Source organism: Misgurnus anguillicaudatus, chromosome 5, assembly GCF_027580225.2.
Source record: "Misgurnus anguillicaudatus chromosome 5, ASM2758022v2, whole genome shotgun sequence".
Classification (NCBI taxonomy): Eukaryota; Metazoa; Chordata; class Actinopteri; order Cypriniformes; family Cobitidae; genus Misgurnus; species Misgurnus anguillicaudatus.
In genome coordinates, this window is record NC_073341.2 from 21,088,127 (window position 1) to 21,098,402 (window position 10,276).

Here is a 10,276-nt window from a genome sequence, read left to right on the forward strand (position 1 = left end):
ACTCCTCCGTTTAATTATATTAAGCTTTAAAGTTCTATTAAGGGCGTGGCCACTTGAGTGACGGTTGAACAGCCACTGCCATCACTACAGTGGTTTCAGCAACCAGTCATCTCAGCTTTACCCACGTCCCGCCTCTTTACCCATTTTCGGATATCCGCGAGTGATGCGCGGTGACGTGCGGCCAAGTTGGCGACGGCAGGCCACGCCTACTTTAAACTTCAAAAACGATCTTCAGAAACCTATGGGTGACGTCACGGACACTACGTCCATTTTTTTTACAGTCTATGATCTATCCATACTTTCCCAACCATGGATTTTAACAACCCAGCACTATCACCTTTTTCATCTGGTGACATATTCATTAAAAATACAGGACGTGATACGTTTTTGCACATATTTGCTCTGGAAAAGTGCTGGACAACGAGTCATTCAGCGTTTGCCAAGGTAATGAAACCAGTTTAAGATATTCTTTCCGCATAACACTTTACACCATCAACCTCCAGGTACCTTACGAAAAGAGATCTTTTACAGTTTCCTCCTACCACGCCAGCAGAAGCCATGGTCTGTTGGTAATATATAGCATTGCCGTTAGATGCCACTCTCAATATCTTTTCCATGAGCGAAGTTGGGTGCCTTCCGATATTTTCATGGGGGGATGGACATTTTTCTTCAGTGCAGTCAATGGGAGCTATTGTGCGGTCGTGTCACCCTGTGTTAATTTGGGCTCTAATGTATTTGATAAACAAAGGGGCGCTCTTTAGCCTGACAGTCGTGACACCCTGATTCTTGCGTGGGCGCCGTGTGGCGCGGGGTTACGCCGTTAATAACCCACTGGCAGCCATCAAAGGCGCTTTAACCATGATCATTATGATAAAGGGCATACACTTAATTACGGGCCTGCTTAATTATAGCTCTGTTGAAGCCCGTTTGTTTGGTAGAATGCTAATTATACTACCGTACTCTTGGCAAGTCCTCTTTTGAATCCACCTCTCTCTTTCTTTCTCGTTCGCGCTTTCTCTCCGAGAGCCGAGCGCTCGGGCTCATTTTCATGCAAATTGATATCCGGCGAATGTTTTGTCTCTCTCTTTCCCCTTTTTCTTTCGACGTGTGCGAGTGGGGCTTTTGTTTTTGGAGTCGAACGTCTCCTTGACAAGACAGGATCAGGAATAATCAAGAGTAATTAACAGGGAAAGAGGGTGGAGAGCGGGCGGGCGGTGGGGGGGGAGACTCAAATACAGTGGCGGATAAAGAAGGCTTTCATCTGGCTTTGTTTGAGAGAGTTTGAAACTTTAAGTGCTCTGCCGTTTTCGACTATTAGGTTAAGTCAAATGCATTTTCGTAATGTACAGCACTGATTAGGAAGGATTTTGTTGAGAATATTGGATTAATGGTATTTTTTGTAACATCACGTGGTGTTCTCTGTTTGCAGCCTTGGATGATATACCATTTACGATCTCTAAAAAATGTGTCTCCACATCCAGAGATGAAGTAAGTGCTTCCTTAACACATTTAGAATCATGGTATGCCTACAACACATTTTTTCACAATTTCTCCCTAGAGGTTCGTGTGAGAACTGCAGTGAGATTATGATAAAAAAAGCCAAATTTGTCAAATTAGTGAGTAATTAATGCCTCTATGATTACAGTACACTGCTATAAATGTATGGAATGGAGCAACTTAATGAATCAAATCAAACTTTGAGGTCCCCCCACCCAGATGTTCAGCTCTGCTGTGGAGTCAATGCTGCACTGACAGGCAGAGCTGGGCTCATGGAGAGCCATTTGGCCCCTGTCATAAGGGCTTAGTTCCTATTGTCAGAGACACAGAGGGAAAATTAGAGAAAGCGGATTAAAGATCTTGTTTTTTTGTCTGATTTTATGTGTCATTGATTTGTGTTTCTTTTTTCAGATACAGCCAGTCCATTTAATGGGCATTACCATAAAATCGCCACAAGAGATTGAGGAGGAAGTAAGTTAACACACTATACAGTATGCTTCTCAGGTGGACTACATGTCACTGGCACAGAGATCACAGTTTTTATATATGCACACATGTATTGTTTTATCAACCCAGCATTAGACCAAAAATGATGGACAAACACAGAAAATATTTTTGTTTGACCCAACAGTGGGTTAGAACGACCCAGCATTTTGAGTTGAAACAACAATGTATTATTTTTTACAACGGGTTGCAGTATCACATTTGTGATGTGCTATTAGTTTATTGTCTGGGTCAGTCATTGTGATTCTAGATGGAAAGTCTAAAAATATCCACTAATACGGGTTTATTATGATACGATGAGCTTATTATGAACTCTAATAATAGAAATAGGTTATTACTGTGCATTCAGGGAGCAGGCAGCTGTCAGGTTTGGTCAGTAAACAGGTTTTATAAAAGAAAGAATACTGAATAAGGATTTTCAAGACTTAAATATTTACAGCAAATACACAAAGCATGCTTTTACACACACATTGTAAAAACCGATTAGTTGGTTCAACTTAAAAAGTAATTAACATTTTTTTTTAGTTAATTCAAATTAAAAATATTAGTTAACACAAAAAATTGTGTAACAATGTTGTGTCAACTAATATTTTTTAAGTTGAATTAACTCAAAAAAGTAAGTTATAGCCTTGAAAATTTAAGTTGAAACGACAAATCTTTTTAACACTCACTAATAAGAACCCAAGTGATCAAAAATGTCCAGACTTATGTACATTTGTTTATAGTCATAATTGTGATCATAATGATTCTGATGTACAGTACCGTGCAAAAGTCTTAGGCCACCATCACCAGCTTTGTTGTTTTAGCAAAGTTTTAATGTCCATCCATATTTATTTTTCACTCTTTTTTAAGATAAAAACAGAAAATACAGGAAATATGTACACAAAATTAAAAATGAAAACTAAATTTCTTCTTCAGTCATCAGTCAGTATTTATTTAGTGTGACCTCTCTTGGCACGAAACACATCTTGAGCTTTTTTGAGGAGACTTGTGAAGTCCTTAGTCAACTGATTAGAATGAGAAATTAGGATTTCATTTTATTTAGGTTTAAGAGATCCTGCAGTTTCCTGCTATTGCTCAAGTGGAAGAGGAGTTTACCCAAATACTTGACACATCAGCTTATACTTTTATTCTTGTTTTAATACTACATATTTCCTGTATTTTCTGGTTGTATTCTAATAAAGAGACTGAGAAATAATTACATATGATAAATTACTATACAATTGCAAAAACAACAAATCTAATAGTAGCATGGTGGCCTAAGACTTTTGCACAGTACTGTATTTTCCAGTCTTTAATTTTTTTTTTATGATTTAATGTTTTCTACAACAACAACAAAAATCATCCTTCATAACAACATTCTGTAAACATATAACCTTGGTATCTTTAATATTGACTGAGTAAGGTCAAAAACTGAAATCACAGTGAAATCAAGTGAATTCAAACTTTGATTCTCCTAATCTAAACATTATAATTACTGTAGGTTATGAGACTTAGCCTTGACAAACAAGGTCATAAAGTAGTATAGTAGATCAATAGTTATGATGATAATAATAATATAATAGTAGTGCAAATATTAATATCAGTAATACCCAGAGAATGCTTTGGCAATAATGCACATAGGTTTATAAAATATAAATATACAGAAATGTACAAAAAACAAGATAATGGGTTGTGCATTATTATAGATCATAACCAAATAGAAATATTACAAAAACAATTGCATTTTATTGCCCATTTTCTCTGTATTTCATTATACTGTACATACTGTAGTATTATGGTAACCCCCATCAACACTTTTCATGGTGCGTCTCTCTTGGAAGCAGTCTGTGATTAAAAGCAGCAGCTATCGGGAGGGGAGGGGGTTCATTAATTACAGCCTAACACAGACTCTGCAGATGAAGTAAAGCAGAGATAGTGTAACAGTACTGGGTTTAGTGAGGTGGGCGACAGCATAAGATTAATGGAGAAGCGAGAGCTGACGGCTACGGAGTCGGAGCGCTGCCCTGATAATTAGAATCTGTGTGAAAGCATCCACAGCTATTGTTCTTCAGACTCATCTCCGACCTGGAATGCAGCTTTCCTGCCAACTTGTCAGAAATGAAAGCAAGGATGCATCTGATGCAGGGACTATTGGTCATATATCGCTCATGAATTAATTTTTTTAATGAACAAAGGATTTTTTTTTTCGGAAATACGAATATGCACAGCACATATGTCTATATACTGTATGTCTATATATAATATATATATAATTTTTTTTTAAATGAAGTGCAATGTGTTACCCTGTCTGTAAAATCCTGTACAAAATTGCATATGGCCTTCCCCAGTTAATATTAAAGATATCAAGGTTATATTTTCACAGAATGTTCTTTACATTATGTAGATCATTTTATGCAGAAAACAGTAAATAAAAATAATGACTTTTGCTGGGTTTTCACAGACAGGGTCAGATTGGTTTTGGGAGGTGGAATTTTTATGTTGCAAATAAAAAGCAAAAAGTGATTTGGTAACAGTGCTCTCTAAACAGTAACATTTAGGTCATTTACATTACAGGGCGCATGTTATTGTGTATTTAAGTTGGCACTTAGCAATTTACAGGTACTCGTGATTATTTTTTTAGAGCCGTTTAGTGTTGTTCATGTCGCTTTTGTAGCCTGTAGTTTATAGCATGTACTGTGTGCGACATTGTAAAATGCTACCAAAACGGTGTCGGTTTTACTTTTACGATTCAGTAGCATTTATTGGCCGACAGCTGAATACATATTTGCAGTAAGAATCGGCACGTATTTCTCATTAGTCTCTTGATGATAACTCGTCTGCTCAGGGCCCTGACGTACATCGTAATTGACTGATTGCTAATTCTATTAAAAACACATTCATTAAAAAGAGGCATTTTGTGACATTAAACATATGCACATGTAATTGCAGAAAGCGTAGTAATCACAATCGCGTCCGTCGATAAGACTGCTCCCTAACAAGCGTCACTTGAGCCATTTCTTTTTTTTTTTTTTTTTTTTTTGAAGATGTTGGTTCCAGCAATTACGCATTCTTTTCATTTCCCAAATGATTTGCAAAACTCGTAGAGATTATAATTGCTTTTAGCCACGCATATCTAATTTGTGTCTTTTTAAGTGTTAATTAGTTAGTGATTTGAGCTGACGTCTTTATGTAGTTTGCACAGCTGAAAAAATGTTATTGAAGGGAGGCTAATGATTTTGCGTGTGGGTGTGTATGTGTGCTACTGTACCTACAGTAAAACAAGTGGGACAAACTTATATGCGCAGTATGTCACTGTCTGCAAGTGTGTAGCTCATTGATTTGCTTTAAAGTATTTCCATACCATGTGAATGCGTATCTGACTGCACATATGGTCATGTGAAGTGATGTGAGGGAGAAAAATAGTCGGCGGACACCCAGAGAGCAGCCGGGTAGATATTCAAATGAAGGGGGGGATTAATGAAGACAACATGTCACATATCTTCACCTGCTCTGAGCAGGAACAGGAAATGAAGATCTGCTCATCTCGGAGGCTGCCGCCCATGTTCCACATGTCACTGTTCTGTCACGGGCCTGTGTTAAAATGGCAGGCAGTGATACATGCACTTTGAGATAACACCCCATTCCTTCCCATCCATCATTTATACACGCGCGCACACACATACACACACACATACTTGTTTATTTATTACTAAGTCAGGTACTGTGTTTGACTTTTTATTATAACTAAGCGGCGTGTGACATGTGACATGATGGTGGAGCTTGCAGTTTTACTTCAAGCAGACGAGGGGAGGGAGGAAAGAGATTCTGAAAAGAAAAACGCTGTTGTGTGATCCTCCAGCATCACCTAGTGCTTTGAATCTGAATAACATCTATGAGTATTTTACTCTGGTTAAATTACAGTATTTGTATATTTGTTGGTTTTTTTAATCATGATTATTTTTACATGTAAAGTAAAAAGAAACTTGAATTATTCTGTATGTTTTGTTAAAAAATTGTTAGAAATTAAAGGTGTTCCTTCTGTGTTTTTAAAGCTTTGATTGTGTTTACAGTGTGCAATAACATGTGTTCATGTTTTACATGTAAAAAATGCGGTATTTTTCCCACAATTTACTTATCTGTATAGCGCTGTTTTCACTGTCCTAAAAACAGGCTGATGTCTTCTTTGTTCTATGAAGTCCCTCCTTCAGAAATACGTAACGAATGTACGTAATGTGTAGTTTGTTTAGTGTGTTGTGATTCGATAGCAGCTTAGCTTGCTGTTAGCATTGCTGGCGACTGACGTATTCCTGTGGGCGGAGTTTAGTCAAAAAACTGTTCTACTGACGTCATTAAAGCAGGAAGTAGAGGGCTGTAGTCCAAACCGGCCATTCGCTGTAGGCTTTGAAAGGCGAATTCTGGCATATATCGCCTGGCAATGAACTTTGTGCTTTATAATTTTACAGGTATTATTTATGCTATTATAGCACTAACATTACACACTAACTAGGGTTTAAAAAATGGGGTCAGAAAGAACATGACCTTTAAGCAAAACCCTTCATCAAAACATCTTTGGTCATAAGAGCCAATATTTAACCCTTTAACTGGCGCAGCCATTTTTGAGTGGGGGGTCGGTGAAAAGGTGATATACACCTTTAAATTAATATAACTCTGGCATTTTTTTTTTTTTTTTTGGTCTAGAAGCCTAATTTTGGTTTTAATTTTGGTAATTTTTGGTTTTAAAGAACCTCAACGTTTTTTAGAGAAGTGTCTGGAGGTGAAAATATAATTTTTTTTAAAGCAGTTTACATTTATTTGTAATAAATAAAAATGCAATATAGTATAATTTTTAATACATAAAATTGTCAAAAAACTGAGGTTTGTGCTGGTTTGCTTTGAGGTTTGCTGCATACTTGTGTCACAAATGAATAAATTACAGTTACTGCATTATTATTACTGCTAAAAGGTTTTGAAATATGAAAACTACATTCTTAGACCTTTCCAACAATATATAGTGTGTCGTGATAGATTAACATTTACATAGAAAATATTGAAATAAACGTAGGTGTCCCGTTCACGGGACAGCGCCAATTAACGGGTTAAAGAAACACATTACAGTTTTGTTCATTTACAGTCCTTTTACCTTTAAATAATCCTACACGTGATACCACATTTGTTATCTCTTTGCCCTGTGTTGTTTATTTAGTTTTTTTGTTTTTTTTTACAGCAGACTATTCTACTGCTGTGTTTAAACTTTATGTAATTCAGTTATTTATAACACATAAGCATGAATCCCAGATCCTTCTGATGTACTGTGTAAAATGCTAACTTATAGTCTAGCCTTATAATAGGACAAAGTGGCATGTGTTTCTTGGTCAGATACACATGAGGGCGCCATTCAGCATTCAGCAAGACAAACAACAAAAAAACTTTCAGCAAGAAGGTGAAAGAAATACACAGACTTTGCCATTAGATAAAATGATACAGTTTTATGCTGCAAAGCATGTTGTGATGCAAAAACTGAAATATTATTGTTAATATTATTTAGTTTGGATTATGCTGTTGAACGGACAGCTTTGTTATTGATTGGTTTATTTCTGTTTGTTTTACAGTACAGTTACTCTTTTAACACTGAACATGGTGCTGCAGCCTTTTAATGGACCAAGTGACCCTGACATCATACATGCATGTAAGCATCTGTTGCATCCAACAAACAATCTGAAGATTGTGCCTGCTTAAACATGAAATCAAAATAGACCTATTTGAATTTACTTTCTTATTGTTCCTGGACTTATTGTGAGCAAGTCAGCCGTGCGTGTAATTGCTATTAAAATATAATATCCCTTTTAGTTTGTTGTTAGTTTTTGTCTGTTGCACTTCATGTTTCAGATGTTTTCAAGTTTGTAGCAGACACTTCCCAGCTTAATACTGTATAAAGAATGTTATTACAAAAAATCTTTGCTTTGGATAAAAGCATCTGCTAAATGGATAAACGTAAATGTAAATAAATGTTTTGATAGATTACTCGCACGTTTTTTTGCTTTATGGTTCTGTTATATGTGGTTAACCCTAAACCTGGTTTCATTTAAAAATATCATTTATTAATATAGTACTGTGCAAAAATCTTAGGCCACCACCACCAGACTTGTTTTTTAGAAGTTTTAATATCCATTCACATTTATTTTTCAAATTTTATTTTATTAAGATAATAAAACAAACTACAGGAAAATACAGGAAATATGTACAAAAAAAAAAATTCAGGACTAAATGTCTTCTTTAGGCATCGTCAGTGTTTAGTGTGACCTCTCTTGGCACTAAACACATCTTGAGCGTTTTTGAGCAGAATGAAGTAAAAAAACTAATTTCTTTAAAATTTAAAAATTAGAATTTACTTTCATTTAGGTTTAAGAGATCCTGCAGTTTCCTGCTATTGCTCAAGTGGAAGGGGAGGTTACCCTAAAAACTTGACACATCAGTTTACATTTGTATACAGTTTTTAATACTACATACACATTTCCTGTATTTTCTGGATGTATTTTATTAAAGATAATTATATATGATCACTATAACATTGCAAAAACAACAAATCTCATTGTGGCATGGTGGCCTAAGACTTTTGCACAGTACTTTATATATTGTAAATGGTCACCAAATCGCAACTTGTTGTATGCATGTAAATAGGAATCTTTACCACCTTGAGGCTTGTTTGCCATTTTAATACTCGCATTACATAACCTATACAAAATATACATACAGTACTCTCCAAATTCTAAGGTTAGGGCTATACATAAGGACTCAATAAGCATAATAGTGTTGTAGTCAAGACCACCTAAACCGAGACCAAGTCATGACCGAGACCAAGACAGACCGAGACAAGACCAAGATTTTGAAGGGGCCAAGACCAAGTCAAGACCAAGACCATTGCAAGTCACTGCATTAAAACACTGGTGGAATATAAATATGATTAGGCACTTCTTGTCTGTGTGTGTGTGTGTGTGTGCGTGCGTGCGTGCATGGGTGTGCATGTATGTGTGTATGCCATCAGAGAAGTTGATGAAATAATCAAAGGCATTGCAGATATGTGAGAATTTATCTTTGTCTATAAGCAAATAAAAATGAACAAACACTAAAGAGCTGAAATCAACTTAACCATTTATTCTGAACTGTCTTTCCATGGCTTGCCATCCACTTGCACATCCAAATACAATGCAGGTGTTTTATTAATAAAATTAGAAAAAATGTCATTTTGTGAACTACAACACTAAAGCATAATACAACTTTTTTTCTGAATTTATGTGTAGTGATTGTTGTATACATCTATTTAGCATCTATATGAACCACTGTATTGTGTTAAAAATTCTTGCTGTTAGCACTTATTGGAAATTACATCCTCTCCACATTGAATTATGCCTTCCACCCTACTGTAGTGTTTGACAGTGTTGGCCGGTGACTTCTTTTTCAAGGGTTCAAGAGTTCGAAGCTCGTCAAAACATTTATTTTCTCCGTCATGTGTGTGGGTTGTCATGTCAATATATGTGTTTGGCGCGTCATGTCAAAATGCATGCGCTTCGAGGAAGTTTATGATAATCTCATCTGTAATCAGAGTAGTGTTAAATTAGTGTCTTGCGAGTATTTTGTGAACGTGAGCGCCTCCTTTATCATAAACCATTTCGACGAGTGTGGAGCAGGCACGTATTTTGATGCACATAGGTTCACTTGACGCAACAAACACATATTTTGACACAACGAGCCACACACATGACACTCCGAACACATATTTTGAATTCACGCCCCTCGGAAGAGAAGTCAACGGTTGCCAGTAGTGTCTAAATCAGTTTTGTATTGATCAGGGTGTCAAATAATAATTTAAAAACAAAAGTCTGTCGAGATTATAAGTAACTGGAAGAGAAATGTTTGTGTATACTCAACGTAGAATATAAACCCCTAAAATTGGTTAAGAAATGTTAAAACATATTGTGTTTTTCTCCACACTTGTATGTGTTGGAAGGACAGTCTTGCCCTCCTCAGTATGGTGGCATCGTCCAATAATACCCAAGATGCAGCTGTCAGTCTGGCATCTATGGATGCGCAATCACTAAGATTCTAAAGTAGAAGTTGATGGACGCTTTTCTATCCCATTAGACGACGGAAGCTGGGGAGCCGCCAAATTAAAAAGGAGTTTAAAGTTAAACAAAGTAGATAAAGAGATAAAATCAAATAGAGAAAATAAAGAGAAATGATCTGCAATTGAATCATAATGGACAGTTGGATCACTAAATGCTTCTCAGATAAAAGT

At 36.2% G+C, this 10,276-nt stretch overlaps 1 protein-coding gene across 1 annotated transcript in view; it reads left to right on the forward strand.

Moving 5' to 3' along the window:
* The window catches only part of mvb12bb (multivesicular body subunit 12Bb), a 58,679-nt gene extending 50,675 nt beyond the window's left edge, over positions 1–8,004 (forward strand). The window contains exons 9-11 of the mRNA XM_073867732.1: positions 1,430–1,488; positions 1,909–1,968; positions 7,593–8,004. Of these exons, the coding sequence (XP_073723833.1) occupies positions 1,430–1,488; positions 1,909–1,968; positions 7,593–7,637 (164 nt within the window). The 3' untranslated portion in view covers positions 7,638–8,004. The remainder of the gene's footprint in view (positions 1–1,429; positions 1,489–1,908; positions 1,969–7,592) is intronic.
* Positions 8,005–10,276: the final 2,272 nt, after the last annotated feature.